At 36.6% G+C, this 22321-nt stretch overlaps 1 protein-coding gene across 7 annotated transcripts in view; it reads left to right on the top strand.

Moving 5' to 3' along the window:
• The window catches only part of kifc3 (kinesin family member C3), a 124159-nt gene extending 102301 nt beyond the window's left edge, over positions 1-21858 (top strand). For 5 of the 7 annotated variants that reach the window (XM_051931503.1, XM_051931505.1, XM_051931499.1 and 2 more), the window contains 8 exons: positions 6841-6945; positions 7990-8120; positions 9586-9709; positions 10936-11065; positions 12064-12293; positions 19222-19398; positions 19556-19679; positions 21146-21858. In XM_051931503.1, coding sequence (XP_051787463.1) covers positions 6841-6945; positions 7990-8120; positions 9586-9709; positions 10936-11065; positions 12064-12293; positions 19222-19398; positions 19556-19679; positions 21146-21177 — 1053 coding nt within the window. In that variant the 3' untranslated portion in view covers positions 21178-21858. Of the gene's footprint in view, positions 1-6840; positions 6946-7989; positions 8121-9585; positions 9710-10935; positions 11145-12063; positions 12294-19221; positions 19399-19555; positions 19680-19845; positions 19897-21145 lie in introns of those variants that run through there. The other 2 variants (XM_051931500.1, XR_007935741.1) reach the window with 2 other exon arrangements.
• The last annotated feature ends 463 nt before the right edge of the window (positions 21859-22321 follow it).

The raw sequence follows: 22321 nt of genomic DNA, 5'->3' as shown, positions 1-22321 counted from the left end.
CGCTCGCCAACCCCTGGTGTTGTGAAATTACAAAGAGCGTGATGTATGAATGAGATATAGCATAGTGTGAAGGTGTAGATGATGCATATAGGAAGCAAATAAAGTTGTCCATGTCCAAAAACGGGCTCAGAGAGGTAGATGCTAACTTTGTCTATGGTTTGTCCTTGTGATTTGTTGATGGTCATGGTCAAGGCAGGTTTAATGGGGAACTGTCGCCGTTTAAGTGTAAAAGGTAATTCCAGGTCAGAAGTTGTAAGGTAATTGTAGGAATTAGAACAGTATTGTTAGCATGTGATTCTGTAAGAAGTTTTGCTTTAATAACATTGTGTGGCATGGTGTTGACGACTAAACGTGTACCATTGCATAAACCCTGTTTATTGTTAAGGTTTCTTAATAGCATGATTATTGTTCCATTTTTAAGGCTAAGATTGTGTTGTGGTAATCCGGCTGGGTTAATAGTGTTCAAATATTCTAAGGGGAAATTAAGATGGTCATTGTCGTCATCAGAGTCAACTTTGTCAGAGCTTAGAAAGAGCTGTGCCACTCCAGGAAGTAATGAAATGACCTGGTTATTAATGTGATCAACATTAATATTTTTTGGACATAATATAGTTCGTTGTGTTAAAAGGGGTATTTGGTGTAATGAGATTGTTGTTCCAAATATCTCCGTAACTCTTTTGAAAGCAATGACAATTATCTGCGTATTTTAAGGTGGACTGAAGAATAGCCGAGCGCATGGCATGTGGAACAATAGCTAAGCACTGTGTAAAATCTCCTCCTAATAGAAGTACCTTTCCTCCAAAGGGAATATTATTATTCATCAACGTTTGTAGAAGTTTATGAATGGTGTTGAGTAAGTGACTGGATGCCATTAGATGCAAAAGCAAATGAACTATTGTAGGATGTAATGCAGTTCATAAAGTTTTTACTTTCAGGTACTTCGTTAGTTAGAAGCTTCTGTAGATATGCAGGATATGAATGTAAAGGAGGCAGTCAAATTGACCCTTTTGACAATAATGTGTAAATTCATTACTTGTATTGCCAGTTGTTTCTTTAGGGAAGTTAAGTGAATGACAATGATTGCAAATGACATTCATTAATCCCAATGAATTTTCATGAATAGTGGACTCATTATTGAACGCGTTGTCAGCTAACTGGCGCAATCGTGTAGCAGGTGTCTGTCGTTGATGTCCTTGACGTGTATGTTTTGTCTGTGCCGTTTGAGAGGCGCGTCGTTGTATGTGCAGGATTTGGGACGTGTTATTCTGGAGCTGTAATCGATTTGCCTGTGCTGTGTGAGAAGCCCGTTGCAGTTTACGGCGTTCATTGTTTGTATTGAGCCTTGCCCGTTTTTGTATGTCGGTTAGTCGACCGACATGTATTGTTTTTTTTCATGCGGGTTCACGTGTTTGGTCCCGTCACTCGAGCCGTATCGTTTTGTACCCGTGAGCGTGAATTCATGACTTGTTTGTTCTTCAGCGTTATAAATATGGATAAGTAATAAGGAGGATCGCACTCACTGTTAATATGGAGCCTTTTCTGTGGTTGAACGGTTAATAGTGCATCAGTGTAATGAGATCGACCTATGCTGCATAATTTGAATGTGTTCAGATGACGTATACTTAATACGGACGGTTCGTTTAGTAATGGGGCTTTGTGTCTCATTTCTTATTTATGTTAGTGTGGTCGTGGGTCCGAATCCTGCTTTTTGTGTATGTTTCGTGTGCTATGTCCGTAGTCTGTCCCGTTTTGTGTCCAATTGGTTTGTGTGGCGCTCGCATCTGACTTCTTTTTTTTTTTTTTTGTGTGTGCTAGGGGGCGTTGCCTCACTTTATTTTATCTCTGTTAGTGGAGGGGGTGTTTGTGTGTCGTGGGTCTCAATTCTCTTCTTTGTGTGTGTTCCGTTTCGTGTGCCATGGGCTTCGTGCGGCGCCGGCGTCTGACTCCTTTTTTCTGTGTGCTATGGGCGACTCATTTCTTATTTTACGTTGCTTTGCATCCGGTTTCCGTTGCTTGGAAGGGGGGTTTTGTGGGGGCGCCTGCGCAGTACGTCTTTTGCGTCCACGGCCCATGGCCGGATGTCCCTGCGTCCATCCGGTTTACCATTTTCGGTTAGTAATATGGATAGAAGAGACAGTACCATATGGTATTTGACAATATTTTTTTGTGTATCGTGGTTGATAAAGTATTTTTCTTGAAAATTGTATGTTTTTAATCAAATTTAAAGATTAAATATTTTGGTTTTTACACTAAATTAAAATGCATGGTAACTGTGTTTGACTTAAGTGAGTAGTAGGTTAAATATAATTATATAAATTTTGACATAATTGCTGCCAGTTTGAAAGGTAAATTATTTATGTAATTATTATTTATATTCCATAATTTATGCCATTAATCATTACTAATATGTACTGGGTAGCTAAACAAAAATTTCAAACTAAAATGTGCAATAGCTTACAATACCTATAGTATTTTAAAAGCTTCAAAAATGCCTTTCAGTATTTATATGGGTGACTCCATTTATACAATTCACCCTGCATACTCATTATTAATTGCCTTTGTTAAAATGTTGCTTCTTTCACATAGTTTTCTCCAGTCATTGTCTTCTATATCTGCACAGTGGGAGCATATTGAATAAATATATCATATTCTATTATGTCATCTGCACAGTGGTAGACAATAAGGAGAGAAGAAGCATTCTGTGTGATTCATATATGAGAGCTGCCTACTTTCCATACAGCAGATAGAGTTCTACAGCCTCCCCTTCAAAATTTCTAGTAATCCACTTCCAAGACACCAGCACTTTTATAACAGGTCCTATAACCTAACCCATGTGCCATTTTCAAGGAATGTATTCTCAAAACAGATAAAGGGACAAAGCTTCACCATATTCCATTCTCACCCTTTGGGCTCAACACTCAAATTCCTGAAGCCTACGAAAAAACTCATAATGCCGGGCCGCCTTAAATTCCTTTGCACTTCTTCATCAGCGTTTTTGTTTTGCAAAAGTGTCAAACAGCACAAGCATCAAGCAGCCTGCTATCCCATCCACCCACTGACACAGCTGAAGTTCTCCCAGCTCAAGTCTGTTTATCTGGGTGTGAGGTGCCTGGAATTGTATTGGATAAATAAAATATCATTAATTTGAATACTTACATTACATGTGTGTTCCATGTCTACAACGATCTGCATAAATGTAGAATGGCAGGAAATGCGAGGCAAGAAATGTTGAACACATAACTAAAAGAGAAATTTTTTTCATGTTATAATAATGAGAAAATGTTGATGTTACGTGAATAATGTGTAAAGACTGAAGACCAAATATCAAATAAATACTTTCACAAAAGCTATAACAAAACAAGTGCGCCTTTATTCAAGAATATAACTGAAGAAAAATAAATTATTCAATTTACATGTTGCTGTCAATATGTAAAAACTGAAATCCAGATATCAGTTGCATGGCTGGTATTGAGGTAAGAACGGCCGCTTCTAAATCAAGAGGTTGCTGGTTCAATCCCGGGTCTTTCCAGCATTTACCGTTATGAGTAGTGTCAATACAGTAGTAATAATAATATTCATTTATTTGTCACTGTACAATAAAAGTGCCATTCCTTATTGTATAACAGAAGGGGGAGGTTGTTGTTAAATGCTAAAATTTTACCGCCACTCCATTCCGCACTTATCTCTGCGACTGTGTGGCATCTTGCATGAACTTCAGTCGCAGCAACTCAGTTCTCCTTGAATTACTCCGTGAATTCAGAGCAGGTCAGTGACATGATATTCATGTTTGTGAAAGCTACTCTCCATCGGTAGTGTTGCCAGACGTCCCTTATATACGGGACATGTCTCATATTTGATAATTTTGTACCCTTTCTCGTACTGACCTTTCTGGGACACCCAAATGTACCATATTTAGTTCATTTTCAAATTTCGTAATAAAAATATATTTTTACTACCTTCTTACGGTACAGTAATCTCTCGCTACTCCGCGGTTCACTTTTCGCGGATTCACGACTTCACAGGTTTTTAAATACAAGTGATTGCCCGCCTATCGCGGAAGTTATGTTCCAGACCCATCAGCAACAGGAGAAAATCCGCGATATAGAAAGAACATATAAATAAACATTTTTATAGTTTAAGCCTTAAAATACCCATCCCACATGCTTCAAACACATGTAAACTTATAAAACACACTTTGTTAACACATATGATATGTGGATGTCGGGCTAAGGATATGAGTAACATCTCACTATTATAAAACATTTTAACTTCACGCAAGACAAGACAGTGAGACAGGAAAATAGGTGATGTACACCTAAAAGCCTGATTGTACAGGCTTTTAAATTATTGACACGCAGAGCGACAAGCAGCACAAAGTCCACTTCTCCTTAGCGTTCATTCAGCTCCCCACCCCCTTGACAATGCGATGTGCGTTCAGCCCTCACCCCCCCCCCCACCCCATTCCTCCTCCTCCTTCCGAACGCGCAGAGCGACAAGCAGGCATTTTGGCAGAAGCAGCACAAAGTCCATTTCTGCTCAGCGTGAGTTCAGCTGCCCCCCTTCACAAAGCGAGTGCAGACACATTGACGTCTGATCGCTGCGTGTAGTGTTGCTCTGCGGTGTTAAGAGTGTAGAAAGTGTTTAAGAGCATAGGAAGTGTTAACAAGAGAGTGGGAAAGGTTAACAAGAGAGTGGGAAAGGTTTATAAGAGTGTGGGAAGGGTTTATAAAGCCTTAAAATATGTATAAATAATAAAATAAATATAGGTCGCTACTTCGCGGATTTTCACCTATCGTGGGGGGCTCTGGAACGTAACCCCCGCGATAGATGAGGGATTACTGTACTTAGTTGTAACTTTATAAGTAATTATACTTTCTTTTATCAGATTCTCTTGATGAAAATAACCCAAATGTAACGAGGAAACTAGTGTTTGCTGCCTGTTTGCAACTTGTTCAGTTGCTATGGTTGGCTGAGGACAGCGATACTGTTGCCGTTTTGTTCTCCAGCCCCACTGCTGTGCAGTTCTGTATCAGCATTGCAACATACAGTGTCAAAAAAGTGTGTTGTTACTACTTGCCACGGCCCACTTTTTTTCTAACTGCATGTATTAAATAATAATAATATTTCTCTGTTGTCTGTATTAAATATTTTCAAATGATTTCACTTTTACAGAATTTTTTTAGCTTGTATTAAATAATTTTCAAATGATTTTACTTTTGTTTTCCTCATAACCCATTAAAATCCTTGCTCTATGTTTTTAACTTATGTCTCTACTTTTATGTAATATGATGGTTTGGGTGTGTAGTGGGCATGTATAAATTTATATATATATAGTAATAGAGAGAGAGATTTTAAGAGTGTCCCGCATTTCCAATTTTCTAATCTGGCATCCTTATCCATCGGGTACTTTTATGCTTAAGAAATTTCAACTCCAGTTAGCTATAGACCCTCCATATCCAACAACTAATAATATCACATGAATCATGTTATCGCTTAAGTTTTAATCTGCTCTCTATGAAACCAACTTCTGTCACATATTGTAAAATGGTATTAAAAACATGTTTTGCAGACATGACTAGGACATGTAATTACATTCTTTTATCATTATTTTGCATATGACTCACTGTTACAAAAATATGAAATAAACAAAATTGTGATAACAACTGTTTGATAAAGTAATTTATTGAAAATTTTAAAATGCCTCAATTCTCAAACTAGCTAACCAAGTCTCCAAACGCACTTGAATGTTACACCATGTGTACATTTTTTACTTGTTCTTTTATATCTTCTCTACTTATTTTTCATTGGCTATACAGTGTTCAGTGTACAGTGTTGCCATTATCTGTGTCTTTCAGTCAACATCATCTCAATAAACAATGCTCTCTGTTTCACTGCTGACTTTTTTTTAATATAAGGAAAGACAAACTTTTGATTTATTACCATGCTGGAGATGTTTTTATTCCCACTTACAGAGAAGCACAGAGCACAGACCACATAAAATGGATGAGTGAGGATGTATCATTTTTGTGTCATATAGTACAACTATATTGTTAAGTAGGTGAAGTTGTGTTTTCACTGCAGCTGTTATTTCCTACCACCTGCTGATTGCCTGCTCACACACTGTGCATCTGTTAACATTTTATGGAACTTTGCTTAGCAGAGGCCAGTTTTTCAAGAGAGCACATTGCAGGCATGGCACTTGCCTAGATGGTCTCTTCATATTCAGTAATGTTTTTTAACTTTAGATATTTCATTATAATGTAAGGTATAATCAGAATAAACTGAAGTGAATGCTAACATTTTACAAATAATAAATATTAACATTTTTTCTAAAACCATTCACTTATATTGGTTTTTCTTAGTTTTCTTAACATTAATATCGTATTGTAATACTTTGTTACTGTTTTCTGTTCAGTTAAATTGTACCTATTAAAAGAACCAAAATTTATAGCATGCCCAGACTAGATTATTAATTTGCTAATTGTATAAAAAAATATTTGGCTCACTGCAGCTTATGTTGCCTTTCAATTCAGTCCATTATTGATTGAAAACAATGACCAAATAATTGATTGTCTATGTTGTTAGGTTGAGCAGTACAGAAGTTTTGAAACGTCTTTAATGGAAAATTACGTCATCTCTGTTGTTATATTCACACACAGTTTCATTTATAAAAGAAATATTAATGGGGTACTAAAAGGTCAAAGTATGTAAACGTTTCACAAACAGCACTCCAGCTGTGATGATATTGCATATCTTTTTTTCCCAAGTCATAATTTTATCAGTTATAATTACTTAAAGTAACTTATTGTTTATGTTTATGTTTAATTCTATTTTATGTAGGTTTTCCAAGAAGTTCGGGCCTTAGTCACATCTTGTATTGATGGATACAATGTCTGTATTTTTGCTTATGGACAGACTGGATCTGGAAAGACTTATACTATGGAGGTAATGTTAAATGACAAAGGAACTTAACTAAATGTGTTTTACTTGGACATTAACTGGATATAAAACTTAAATAGATATTTGATAAATCAGTTTAAGTATATACAATATACAGCTACCTTGTGAGATTCATTTTTGAATTGTTAAATTTCTTTTAATTTCACTCCTACGTCATTCTTCCATTAATACTGTAAGTGCTTTTTGAACTTCTCTAAATATGGATTCTGTTGTATCCTAACTGAAGTTACATTTTAACACAGTGGCCATTGTATTACTACCTTAACTTTGACAAATGAAACTGCAATAATGCTTTGACTAATTTGATATACACTGTAGTAAAATGAATGTGTGTTTTTATTAATTTTTTCCATTTACAAATTATTTAGCCTTATATTTATCAAGGATATTTTACTAATTAAAATTGTCAGTATCACATTACTATACAGTACTCTATTGTACCTTTTATTGCATAAACAATATTCTATATCCAATATTCTAAGAAGAAAAACTAAAATTTATACTATTGTAGTTTAGTTAATTAACATAGAAACTGAAGCAAGATTGCAATTTAAATTCTGGCTGAATTTTATATATTTTTAGATTCTGTCTATGTATTATTCCTTATACATAAATTATATATTTAAATCTGATTAAACAATTTGAACTAATGAGGGCATTATACAAAAATAAACTTAGTTTACCTGTAGTTGCATAGTCTCATGTGCAGCATGTTGAATAGACAAAATACTATAATAATAGACACTAAAACTGTATTACTAAAGTAGTATTTAGCATATGATAGGGGTCATAGCCAAGAAGAACATTCAGTGATGGGCTAGTAACACGGGAATGGAGAGGCATTTTGTTTCCAGCACACATACACACTCCTTGCAAGGAATAAATTGGGCTTTGGCAATTGATTAATGGATGTATTTTTGTAGTGATGTTTAGATAGTCTGTAAATATTTCTTGACAAATCTGGGTTCTTGATTTCAATTGAATATTAGTTATCTTATGTTTAATATAGCATCTTATATTTTTTCTTAGGGGGTTCCAGAAAATCCTGGGATTAACCAAAGAGCATTGAGGCTGCTGTTTGCAGAAGTTAAGGAGAAGGATCCTGAATGGAAATTTGTCATCACTGTTAGCATGGTGGAAATTTATAATGAAACAATCAGGTGGGGATATAGCAGCATCAATGCAGCTACGGCATATGCTAACTTTGTTTAGAAAATACTAAACTTTTTTTGGGAGGTGACTTGAATTACAGAATTAGGAAAAGGTTCAATAAATGTGAAGTTTTCCAGGCTTATCAAAATAGTATGATGTTTCGCAAAAATAACAACAAAACTCTTGTCTAGCAACTCATGGCTTACAGTTGGTATGAGCCAAATTAATATATCTGAATGCTTGTGGACAGTATGTTAATAAAACAGGTGCAGCATAGTGAAAGTTCAGTTTTCTTTGACTGTTAGTTTATAACTGTCTGAAATACTGTTCATTTTGAAATTAGCTACAGTAGATTAACTAGAAGAATAATATAAAACAAGTAATTTATATGCTTGGTTCATAAAAGTATTTTGAAAAAATTGCTATGTTAGGCTAGTATCTTCCATTTCAGTTAGTATGTTGTACAAAATTTATGATACAATTAAAATGTGTTGTTTTTCCAGTCTTTTGCATGCTGGGTTGTGTTTTCTGTTGTATTGGTTATCTACTCATCTACCTATATGCCTGTATAGCAAAATCTCTGAAAATGATCAACCAATTGTGAAGTTTCTGTTTGTGTTGTATCAGTTCTAAGTTATTTGTTTTGCAAGATTTTTAAATAAAACCACCTCACTTGTCAGTGGGTACACACGTACTTTTATATACAGTATTCACTGTTGATCTGTTTATTTTACAAAACTGATGCTGAACTGAACAACTTCTTGGGCTGAACATATTCTGAATTTGTTCATTTTTCTAGTATATGTTTTATACTTGCTTTTTAATCCACTCTGGGTGGTGTTAATCCGACTTGTTTCCAGAAAAGCATCGATAATTTGTTTAAATAAAGAACTGATAGACTTTTTGTTGATGTTTTACATATAAAAAACTGATTATAGAAACTAATTGGCTATTGCAACTTTAATGCAATTTACTATTTAATGTAAAATATGGGGCGGCACGGTGGCGCAGTGGGTAGCGCTGCTGCCTCGCAGTTAGGACACCCAGGTTTGCTTCCCGGGTCCTCCCTGCGTGGAGTTGGCATGTTCTCCCCATGTCTGCATGGGTTTCCTCCGGGCGCTCCGGTTTCCTCCCACAGTCCAAAGACATGCAGGTTAGGTGCATTGGTGATCCTAAAATTGTCCTTGGTGTGTGTGTGTGTGTGTGTGCGTGTGTGGGTGTGTGTGTGTGCGTGCCCTGCGGTGGGCTGGTGCCCTGCCCGGGTGTTTGTTTCCTGCCTTGCGCCCTGTGTTGGCTGGGATTGGCTCCAGCAGACCCCCGTGACCCAGTAGTTAGGATATAGCGGGTTGGATAATGGATGGATGGATGGAAAATATGGTATTCTGCCAATTGTAATATTGTGTAGAGCTGTAATAAAATTCCTTTTATTTTTTAATTCAATTCACCTCTTTTACTTTGTATTTTTCTCTTTAGAAATTTGCTAGGAGATAATCTAAATGAGAAGTTAGAAATCAAACTTTGTCCTGATGGGAGTGGACAGCTTTATGTACCTGGATTGACAGAGTTTACAGTTGAAAGTGTTGAAGACATAAATAAAGTAAGCAAAATATACCTTAAAAGAATATGGCTATTAACAGAATATAATTTTAAGAGTGTGTAAGTTTAATTTGCAGAATAAATATTTACTTATGAACTGCTACATTTAAATATCCACTGCTGGTAGAATTATTGATATCTAACTACTTAATATCTGAGCACAGGATTATTTTATAGTAGCATGGTCCGTTAGTTTCAGAATGTGTATGGTAATCAAAATAGACAGATATTTTATTATTTTCATCAATATTAATCCCTCATAACATCCAAGCATTTCAGCAAAATCCTGGTTTACAAATTTCTGTGGGATTGACTGTTTCTTTTGTATAGCGAAAAGATAAGAAAAAGCTGTTTTTCCAGAATGAAAGAGTGCAGAATTAAGGCAACAAAAATTTTGTTCAGCCCATAAGGCAATTAAAAACTTTTTTTTAAATATATTTTCTCCTATTTTTGCAGTTTTATTTTATTTGGAAGCAAAATATTTTTTTAAGTTATGTTATGCCATGTTTTAACTCACTTAATCTGGACCAGGGTCACGGGAGGTGCCTGAACCTATCCCTGCTGGCATAGGGCGTAAGGCAGGAACAAACCCTAAACAGGGTGCCAGTTCATGGCAAGGTGACCGCCCACCGTAGGGCCCATTTAGCGTCACCAATTCACCTAACCTGCAAGTCTTTGGACAGGGGTAGGAAACCCACACAGACACAGGGTGAACATGCAATCTCCAAGCATGGAAGACACGGGATGTGAACCCTGGTTTCCTTACTACAAGGTACCAGCACTACCAATGTGCCACTGTGGCACCAATTTTTCAATGAATAATGGAAAAAATAGTATTGGGTGCTCAAAGAATCAGAAGAGTTTAATTCCAAAAGGTGTATTAGGCTAATAGATTATATATTTCAGGTAAAAAAGTGAGAGGGATGTTTGATCATAAAATATATTTTTACATGTTGTAAAAAATGTCAGAGTGGTGATAAGAAAGTTTCCTAACATATAACTAAAAAGATTAAACATGCCTGCAACTAAATCTAAATTTAATCATATTTTAAGTTGAAGAAACTATGAGTCTGTCAGCATTATAAACAGATGTTTGGTCATTATTCTAAAAGCAAAAAGATATGATGAATCTAGTAGTTCTGATTTGTATAGATATTTGTTTGTTTTACATTCAACTTGAAGGGGAGACAAAAAGTAATAATCTTCATTCATCTTTGTTTTTGGAAGGTATTTGACTTGGGTTACATGAACCGAGCCACTGCTTGCACCAACCTCAATGAACATAGTTCCCGATCCCATGCACTACTAATTGTTACAGTTAATGGTCTAAATGTGACAACTGGCACACGTACCTCAGGTAAATAATGGTGGGAGAAAGAAGAGTTCATCAGAACAGTAGTGCAAGGCAGCTGAGAAAGAAAACAGAATTTGAAAAGGTGATGAAGAGAAAGACATTTTCAAAACTTCTGAAAGTACTTACCACTGCTGATATAGTACTATTACAACAACATTTTAAGGTCACAGAAGACTAGGCGCTGTTCCTGCAACCACCCTCCACAGGATGCCGATCGATTGCAGGACACACACACAATATCCTTATGCATGGCTAGTTTAGAATTGCCAACAAACTTAACATACAACTGTTTGGGCCGTGGGAGTAACACCAGAGACACAGTGGTTAACTCCATAAGACCGTATTTGAATCTTTGAGTTGGTTTAAATGTTCTTCTGTCTTCTCTGACTGGCACCCTGGTTAACTGGTTATATGAGTTGGCCTACTGCTACCAGGGGAAATCTTCGACTCCCCGTAATCATAAATTGCAAAATGTAAATTCAGATAATGGAATGATGTATGGAAGTGTTCAGCATCAAAAAATGAAGGGGTTCAGTTTGAACTGTGGGTTGTTGTTTCAAAAAATTTTCAGTACTCTTATGGCAAATCTACTAAAAATAGAATTTTTAAACAACAGATGTTGAGAGCTTCATATTTGTTTCTTTAAACAAAGATAGCCTACAGCCTTGCATCTTAAAATAAAGGTGTTGAATAGATTTCTGAAGAGGATATAGCCACTGGCAATTTCTACAGAAGCATCTGAGAAAGTAGATAGGCTTCATCATACCGTATCAGGCCTTTCTGAGTTAAAAAAAAAAATGAAGAAGGAAAAAGGAGTCATTTATTAACATTACTATTAAAAAATTAATCCGTTAATGAATGAAAATACCTTTTTCCCCAAGATAGTTAATCAATTCATACTACTAGTTTAAATTTTAGCAAGAGTTCTAGTAATTATTAACACGTATTGTATTTTGTTAATAAGATTTTTTTTTTATTTTATTTTATGTAAACATCCTTAGGGAAGCTAAACCTGGTAGACCTGGCAGGCTCAGAACGCATTGCAAAATCAGGGGCTGAGGGCAGTCGGCTTCGGGAAGCACAGTGCATTAACAAATCCCTGGCAGCACTGGGGGATGTCATTCATGCCCTACGCACTAAACAAGGACATATACCTTTTCGTAACTCCAAACTGACCTACCTGCTACAAGATTCACTAAGTGGCGACAGTAAGACACTCATGATGGTGCAGGTAAGGCAAGAAATATATTAATGGTATGATTTAAAAGATCCTGATCTTTTAAGATCAACTTGTGGTGTATGTACAGTATAACTCAAGAATTCTAGGCTTGTTCATTAGTAGAATAGATTTTTTGTATAGGCTTTCCTTTTCCAGTGAAAGAAGAAAAATATTTTTTCCTCTTAAAAAGATGGAGTAGTTATCTACAGAAATACTCTATTAGCTGCATGCATGGTGGCAAAGGTGTCAGTTAAAACTGTGATTACACAAATGTTTATATGCCTAGTTCTCTGCTTCCACTTCAGATAGTGAAACAATATAGTGTCGCAATCACATATCTGTGGACTGAAATCGTACACACCAGTAGAATGCTGTTATAGGTTTATTTAACTTAAAGAACTCTACAATTCTGCTGTATTAATCAGATGTGGACCACTCATATTTTCAGTAAGAGATTAAGCTACAAATTGTACAAACTCTTCCTGACTCCTCTACTCTAAGGCAGCCTAGTATAAATTAAGCTTAAACTATAAGGTTGTACTTGTAGTGCATATAAAATTGCATATGATGCCATGATGCACAAGAGAACAGATTATTTTTTCACTTGATTTTACATTTTCTAGCAGATTCCTAGAATCCATTGTGATGAAGGCACACAAAACAACATTCAATATATACACTTCTTTTTTTTTTGCGATTGTGTACAATAAAAGAATGTTGCAAAGTTTCTGCTGTATCCATATGTGTTTCAAAATAGGACTGGATACTGTTAAATTCTGGAAAGGCATTCCTGTTTAGCAGTTGGGTCTTCAATACTGGTCTAGTGTTCAAAAGATATCAGTTCTTGCTAGAAGGATGAACTTTTAAGTGTGATGTCTGGAACTGAAAAAGTGAGGGGCACAGTATCTTGGTAAGTAATGACTTTAGACCTCTTCATGCTAGTTTGTCAATTTTGCCTAGGTCCTGTTGAGAACATCTAACCAACTACTTACAGACCTTCTTGCTTCTTTCAGCAATGTTAGAGGAGACTCTTGCAAACATTGGAATTTTACAGGAAAATCTGAATTTACTTTCATGAAAAACTGTGTCCTCAGAAATAAATGTGCACAATTTACAAAGAAACAAAATGGCAGCTATTGGCATTTATTTATTGCAGTAAGAAGATTTAATCTGCCGTCTGTACTCATGTTTAAGTTCTTAAACGTATAAGTCGGGGCTTGATTTTTACCATATAATTTCCAGTATTTTATAATGTTGGTCATATAAGTCGAATGTGGAAGACTCCCGCTATTGGTACAAGAAATTTTGATATGCTATCGCCAACCTGAGAGACTAACAATGGAGCACACTGCCTTTTTTTTCTATGTATTGTGCCTACGTGATCAGAGGGTAATACCCAAGCTATTCCGAACTGACGTTTGCACTGTTTTGTGTTTTTTGTATCTCACACCCTCATACACCTTTATTGTAAGAGCATCCCTTATCTACGATGGAGTGTTAGATCAGAAGAAAATATGAAGCTGGTTTTAAATTAAAAGTTGTTGAAGTGGCAAAAGAACTTGGTAACTTCACTGCTGCAACAAAATTCGATGTGTCTGAGATACTGATGCAAGATTGGAGGAGGCAAGAAGATATTAAAAAAATAAAGTGCTGTATTTTTGATGGCAAGTCGGGGTCTGATTTTCTGATCAATTTTTCAAGACCCGACTTTTACGCGAGTATATACGGTAGTTTGTAGCTCATTGTTCTTTTTGCAAATTTTAACAGCTCAAGTTCCCCTTTTCCCCCCCTCAAGGTTATAGAAGCCAACACAATTTGGCTTCTAAATTACTTGACATATCAACTTTGTGCCTCATGCAATTTCAGTGGTACATTTTGTCAGATCTCTAGGAGGAGGACAAGAAAATAGCTCTGTACATACACATTATTAGGGTGTCACTACTATGTATCCTTTATTCCATATACACCCCAAAATTTTTGCAACACAATGTATGCAGATAGGCCAGCCAAAAAAACTTAGAGAAAAACTTGAATAAGATTGTTATCTTGTGTCCTATGTCTCAGATTTGAAACATCTTGGAAAACAAACACAAAACTCTTATCAAAATGCATTATAGATGTAGTCCAAATAAAAAAAACAGACCCCCTCTCTGAAAAGAATAGCTTACAAATTTCTTCCTACTCATCATCTTCCCTGTCAGCAAATTATCATTGAAGCTTCACATATGAATTGTCAACATTGTTTTCTGTACCCACAGGTTTCTTCTGAAACCTCCTGCTACTTTTTCCCTATCATCTACTTTATCTCTCTAACAACCTTGCTTTCCTTCTTTACTTTAAAAGATATTTTTTATTCAGAAACAGTACAGTGCTTCTCACATATTCTTCAGCTCACCACGTATGATCTCTTCTTTATCACATTTGTTCCCCCCTGTAACTGAGGTTGACCATTCAGATTTACAGTTTAACAATATATTCATCACCTTGCACACTGGACTCCAACCCTATATGTTTCCTTCAGTCTTTCTTACTTAAAATTGCTTCATGTCTCATTTCATTTACTCACTGCAAACAGACTCATGTGGTCTCTGTTTCAAAAAAGAAAGTAAAACTGTATATAACTCGAGTGCTATTGAGAACTATTATAATTTCTATCAAAAACCAGAGAGCACAAAGTTCACCACAGAATTCTTGTTTCTTTAGTACGTCAGCATGCAACATCTTGCACCATCTGGTTTCTGCAGAGGTCATTACTCTGAGTATTCTCATTACATCTTGCCTGAAGAAGGGGCCTGAGTTGCCTCGAAAGCTTGCATATTGTAATCTTTTTAGTTAGCCAATAAAAGGTGTCATTTTGCTTGGCTTTTCTCTATTTTCAGTAACAAATGCTCTTGGTTCTGCCTGAGCGACCTCCTCTTATCAGTTTTCATCCTTCTTTGCCTTTCATCATCATTCTGTGGTTATAGGTGCCACTGATAAACTTGGCATCAGCAGTTGCTGTGCTAGACTGGTTAAAGTACTATATTTTCTGACATGTAATTGCTTCCTATTTTTTCCTGATAAAGCACACTACTCACTGATCAAAAGTTCTCCACAGTTGTCTCTAAATGACTGATGCTAGTCCTCCTTCTCCTTTTGCATTGATTTGCTAGATAGTCGCATTTTGTCACCAGTGCAATCCCTGCATTAAGGCTAGGTAGGGCACTGCCCCCTATCCACCAACAGTCATCCAAAAATTTAGATAGCAACTCATTTCAGTAATTGAATGTTGAAACGATTTGAGTAAACTTAGCTTAGTTGTCATAATTACATTTTTCCACTTTTCCACAATATGCTTAATGTAGATTTCTTATTTGAGTATGTGAAATTTTCATTGTGTCTGGCATAGATAGATGCTTTATTAATCCCCAAGGGGAAATTCACATAATCCAGCAGCAGCATACTGATAAAAACAATATTAATTAAAGAGTGATAAAAACACAGTGCAGGTTAAAAAGCGCAAGGTGGAGAGTGCAAGGCAGGTATAACAGTCAATAACATTGTATAATGTTACTGTTTACCCCCAACACCCCCCTTTGAATTGGGGAGTCGCATAGTGTGGGGGAGGAACATTTGCTTACCTTTGTCCAAGATGCTGAGGGCTGGTCCTTTGACCCTGCTGTGTTCTTGGCATCCCTTTGTTCATGTGTATACATGTGAACCCTGAGCTTTTTTTGAGGCTTGATGGCTGGAGCCCTTTTAAATGAACTATTCATTGATTCTTATGTGATGTGATTTAAAGGGTGTGTGGACTTGCATATCTCGGTGTTTTGGAGTAGTCATCATCATTATCATGAATCACTTCAAAATGCTTATTCATAATACGAATTAGCACTTTTCCTATTAAACAAAAATATGAAATTTGTGAATAATTGTTTGTTTTATTTCTGCTTTCAATGTTTAGTATTTAATTCAAATACTTTTTAATATAATCATTTGCTGGTTGTACTGTATTTTGTCATTGATGGTGCCTAATACATTTTAAAACACAATGTCTTTCCCTTGCTCCATTACATGGAGTTTACCGAGAAGTTGTCTTAATTCCTTAGCTGATAGGTATAAATTAGCAAATACTTTGTCTATGTGGATTTGATTTTTATCGAAAAAGCACAACTTAACTGAATAATAAACCATACTTTTATCAGAAAAGTATGAAAAATCAATGGCTACTCACATTCTAAGCCTCCAAATTGCTGAGTAATTAAAGTGTTCACTTTTGCTGCTCTTCCATGTCTTGTGTCACGTAGTATTTTCAGTGTGGCAAGTTACATTTACTTGATAGGCATAATTTTTTCTGTTAGCTTCATCAGGACATATGCATTTAGCAGCCGTTGACAACAAACTAATCTCACACTCACAACCAACACAGAAACAACCAGTCAGTCTGTCAGTCGTTCTCCAATCTGCTATATCCTAACTACAGGGTCACGGGGGTCTGCTGGAGCCAATCCCAGCCAACACAGGGCGCAAGGCAGGAACAATCCCAGGGCAGGGCGACAGCCCACCGCAGGGCACACTAGGGAAAATTTAGGAACGCCAATGCACCTAACCTGCATGTCTTTGGACTGTGGGAGTAAACCGGAGCATCCCACGCAGACACGGGGAGAACATGCAAACTCCATGTAGGGAGGACCCGGGAAGCGAACCCAGGTCTCCTTACTGTGAGGCAACAGCGCTACCACTGCGCCACCGTGCCACCCACAAAAATAACCAGTTACCTAAAAATCAAACAATCAAAAATTTCTGGATTTTATTTGTCAGGATATTCAGCCATATGAAACCATCTCTGGAAGAGGATGCTGAATACAGTTTGTGGTTTGCACCTAGAAGCATGTCTTTCAGCAAGTATTCCACAATAGTCATGAGACCTAATTCAATACTTAGTGTGATGCGATTCTCTAAAACAAAATTTTTTATTGATTTAGGGTATTCAACACATACATAAAAAAGTCATTTGACAAAGGGAAAAGCAATATACCACAAATTGTGCCCAGTACCCTTCCCATAAAATATGTTTATGAATTATTTGGAGTTGGGTGAATTGGTAGTTAGGGTTATGGAACAAAATCTAACACTCTTAGAAATATTTTGCCAGGTGAGAAAAGAATCCAGTGAAGCCAGATCACAGGACCATTGTGAAATAAAAATAAAGAGAGTTTTTGGTTTATAGGCAGATTTACTGAGCAAAGAACAGAGAGTGAAGACAAGCTTGTTTAAGGAAGAAAAGCAGAAAAAACAAGGTACGAAGGAGTAGGATTGCATAAAGAGATGTCACATGTCCTGAACACTGATCAGAGTCTGAAATTACAGGAAAAGGATGTACTAGAAGGAAGAGGGTGAGACTAGAGAGAATGGAATGTTTTAAGGCCCAGCCTGTCAAACAGATCAACCAGTAGCGTGACTCCTTGATCCTACCGAGAGGAAAATCCCTTGCCTTTCCACCTATGGAAATGGCGGAGTATCAAAAGTTGATAGTCCAGGTAGAAGATTTTATTGTAGAGGCTAAGAGTTTTTCTGCATGATGCCATAAATGAATAGCATAAGACACACTGGCCCTAAAGACAGCCTTGATGTTTTTGGCTTTAACAAGATTGACAGTGCACCTTGCAATGAGCGAGGGGCAGGCAAATTAAATTCGATAAGGAGCCATGTAGGTGGATGGGGAAGGGGACAAAGACAGAACCAAAAGTGATAGAATTCATTCAGGAAGGAACCATGCTTCTTATTAAACTTGGAATGTTTAAGGTAGGGCGGCACGGTGGCGCAGTGGGTAGCGCTGCTGCCTCGCAGTTGGGAGATCTGGGGACCTGGGTTCGCTTCCCGGGTCCTCCCTGCGTGGAGTTTGCATGTTCTCCCCGTGTCTGCGTGGGTTTCCTCCGTGCGCTCCGGTTTCCTCCCACAGTCCAAAGACATGCAGGTTAGGTGGATTGGCGATTCTAAATTGGCCCTAGTGTGTGCTTGGTGTGTGGGTGTGTTTGTGTGTGTCCTGCGGTGGGTTGGCACCCTGCCCAGGTTTGTTTCCTGCCTTGTGCCCTGTGTTGGCTGGGATTGGCTCCAGCAGACCCCCGTGACCCTGTGTTCGGATTCAGCGGGTTGGAAAATGGATGGATGTTTAAGGTACGGTCTTTTACAGTTCCATAAGAGTTAGAAAACAATGATTTTACTTCGGACCAGCATCTGGTGGGAGGTAGTAGAGGTAACATGGAGCTGATGAAGTTAAAAGGAGGGACAATATTCATTTAAATAATGATAAGCCAATATTGAGAGGAGAGGGGAAGCAGTGACCATCCCTTAACAGAGACCTGGGATCAGTGAGTATTCTTTGAGATCTAATATGGGTTATCGGACAGCAGGAGAAATGTGTATATGGATGCTCAGTGTTTGGTGTATTTATACATGTAATGTATGTGATTTGTGAAATCCATTGTGTTTTTCATTCTGAAGATAGTAGAGATTCATTAACTTCTTAAACCCACTTATTTCTTCCAATACAGGGGTAGGGAAGGAACCAATTTTAAGGCACACTCATAAGCACAATCACACTCTTTAAAATAGCAAATAAGGCATACTGCAGTACTATTCATTTGCCAAAGGTAGTCACATATTTCCTGCTGGTCTCTACTATGCAAATTATTTGAGCATGAACAGTTAGTTTTTAATTTCTTACAATTGATACAATTGTATTTTAGATTATCTGTTTGTAAAATATGTATGATATTTTATGTAGTTTAAGGCTGCATAGTATATCAGCCAGGAAGTTTATCTTCAAATCCATTGCATTCCAACCAGTTTTGCCAGTAGGTCACATATGTATATCACCCTTGATGGCCAGCATTTGTTATTGTTAGAAATGTAACATTGTGAATACAGGAGTCTGAAAATGTTTCATCTTTCATTTCAGATTTCACCTGCTGAGAAAAATGTCAGTGAATCAATCTGCTCTCTAAAGTTTGCTCAGAGGGTGCGGTCCGTGGAGCTGGGGCCACAGTCACGCAAAGTAGAAACTTCCTCTGTTGTTAATTCTTCCAATTCAGTGTCTCCATCTCTTTCACCCACACCCACACAAGAAAGTACAGAGGTGAGAAAAGGAAGATTATTTAATAATACTTTGCCCCAACTATTTGTGAATACACTGATGCTGTCTCACATGTTTATATTATGAGAAGTTGTTGCCTTTTCCTTGAGAAATTGTTCACTTAATGTTTCATGCAGTGTAAATTATTGTTTTGTTACAGACAGATCTTCTATCAATAACACCAGCACTCAGTCCCACAGTGCGGGGAACCTCAACACTCTCCACATTTAGCCCAGGGATTGGAAGAACATGGAGCAGCACCCGCAGAAAACCCCAGATATCAGGTATTCTAGGAATGGTAGCTATCTAGAAGTGTAGGTGCAGAAAGAATAACTTTCAGTTTCTGTAATTTCAAAAGAATAATTTCACAATAACTCAAAACCCAACAAAGCTAGAATTATTATATTATTGTATGAACTAGTCATCAGTTTTAACCTTTATTTGTTACAGTGTTGAATAACATTTAGAAAACCTATGTGGCACAGGGTTTTTCAGTGAAAGGTACGTTCTGCAGCAGCATTGGATTACAAGAGCTTTGCATGGGCATCATTTTGCATGGTGGCTGCAAAATTAGACATCATTAAGCTATTAGGAAAGTGCTATGCATCTGCTTTAATGGGAGTGTAAACTGATGGGCTTCTGCCTAACATTGCAAAGCTAATCTTTCCACCTAAAAATAGAAATTTTCTTTTTACTCTTTCTTTCTATTTTTTTGAAAGTTGGGCCAGTTTAAATGTGTGCTTATTAGTGTTGTATTGATTCTAAAATTTTAACCTTGGTATTGTTACCACAATGATACCAGAACAAGTAACGGATAACCCCCCAGATTCTCATTGCTGCCTTGTTCCCCTAGACTGCAAACTCTGGTGCATCGCTGCTCTGCTATGCATTGCTAACCGTAACGAGGACTGGTGGTGGGGTTACTCCTTAGAGTCTCAAGTGTGTTTATATAAATATATGCATTCAAAAACCAGGTGGGGGTCCTCCCTTGGTGATTCGAGGTAGATGTAATAGGGATGTTACATTGAAGAGTCGGGGGGACTGTTGTTGCCATCACTATAATAACCAACTGAGTGCTGGGTGTATGAAAACAGCCATTTACTTCCTATGCCAAAACTAATAAAATGCCAGCACTGTACCATCTTAGAAATAAAGTTTTTCGGCATACCATACAAACCTGAAAATTACAGTCTTAGACCTCTACATTCCATGCAGATTTTTCCAGTGTTATAAATATTTTTATAATAGCCTACAGTTTTGTGTTTTTGGTTGAGTATTTCATGCATTTTGTTAGAACTTCATTGATTCTGATGTTGAAAATTATCAGGTATAATTATAATAATGTTAACATGTATATGCCTTTATACAGTACACATGTCTTTCAATTGGGAAAGTGGTTTAAATGTGCCTTACTGTTACAGTAATAGAACATTTTTATCCTTTAAATGTTTTGGTATCCAGAACATAACAAATAACTTGATCATTAGTCCTCTTAATTTAACATTTGTTAGCAGCGATATGTGTAATAGGCGTCCTTACGACATATATAACTGAATTCCATGCAGTCTGATAGTGGCTTGTAGCATTAACGCTTTGTTTGTCTCTAACAGCGTAAGAAATGGAAATGGATTAAGATGCATAAACATCATTCATTTATAATACTTAACACTTCTGTTAAAGGCTCTCATCACAAATGCACTTTATATGGTCGTTCTTAATCTCTCCTAATTATGTTTTTGTATCCCTGCAGGAAAGCCAAGACTTGTTACTACATGTCATTAAAGAATTCAAGACTTGCAAAATGAAGGAATTCTCTCCAACAATGTTGGATTTTTTTCCTCCTTCGTCTTCGTTTTGTTCCACTTTGGTGCTTTACACATTCATTGTGCCCAAAACTGATAAAGTGTGAGCTCAGAGGGCATACATGACAGTGACATTACATACTGGGAATGAGGTCTAACCTAATTTAAACACCTTGTTTCGTGTTTCAGCACTGCCAAGATTAAAATGCACTTTAATCCCAGTCCATTGGGACTAATTTGTAAATAAATTTTATATTTAAAACAACTTTTATAACATATTTTGTATTATTTTCAGGGTAAAATTCATTATGTATTTCTAACAAAACTCTTGCACAGCTTCCTTAATTTAAAACTTAAAAGCATTGAAAAGAAGATTGTTTTACAGGGAAGTACTTACTTTTGTTTAATATATATGTGTACAAAGTATTAAATTGATCAGAACGTGTGATATGTTAAAACGTGCACTTTTTAAAAATTAGAGCATGGGTATTTTTCTAATGAACAAGCACTGTTGCTACAACTACATATTCCATATGCAGTAGTTAAGCAAAGTATATTGTTCTGTTAGGAATTAAAAGAATCATAATGCATCCTTACATTAAGTTTAATTAAAACACAGTTCATCAACCAAAATATGCAATATTCAGAGCATCACTGAAAATGAAAAATACAGAATTAAAAATAAAAGTCATCATGGTTTAGGCTTCAACTTTAACCTGTTCAGGGTGAGCTGTACAGTTTTGAATCCCACCAAGGGATCTGCATCAAATATGATTATACAGCAGTGTACAGTAGTCTGATATCCATTAAACTACAAGGTTCGGGTTCATTTTTGCAGTCTTAAATTTATAGACACTCACCCTTGAAATAATACAGAAAGCCATGCACAAGATATTTCATGTTTTCTCATGAATCTTGTCCTGTATTATTCACAAAGCATACAAAAACTATCAGCATTTACTTCACTACGTCATCTTTAGATGTAAAGGTAAAGGCTTAGATTCACATTCCTAAATCAGAGTACAAGAGAACAAAATTAAATTATGGAAATGACAATAATAAAGTGTACTCTTTCTCTTACTTTAAGGTTTTAAAATGCTGAGTCTGCTTCTGTAAGCAGAATT

This window comes from Erpetoichthys calabaricus, chromosome 9, assembly GCF_900747795.2.
Source record: "Erpetoichthys calabaricus chromosome 9, fErpCal1.3, whole genome shotgun sequence".
NCBI classification, from domain to species: Eukaryota; Metazoa; Chordata; class Cladistia; order Polypteriformes; family Polypteridae; genus Erpetoichthys; species Erpetoichthys calabaricus.
The sequence above is the reverse complement of the archived record's forward strand: the minus strand, read 5'-3'. Positions and strand labels throughout refer to the sequence as shown.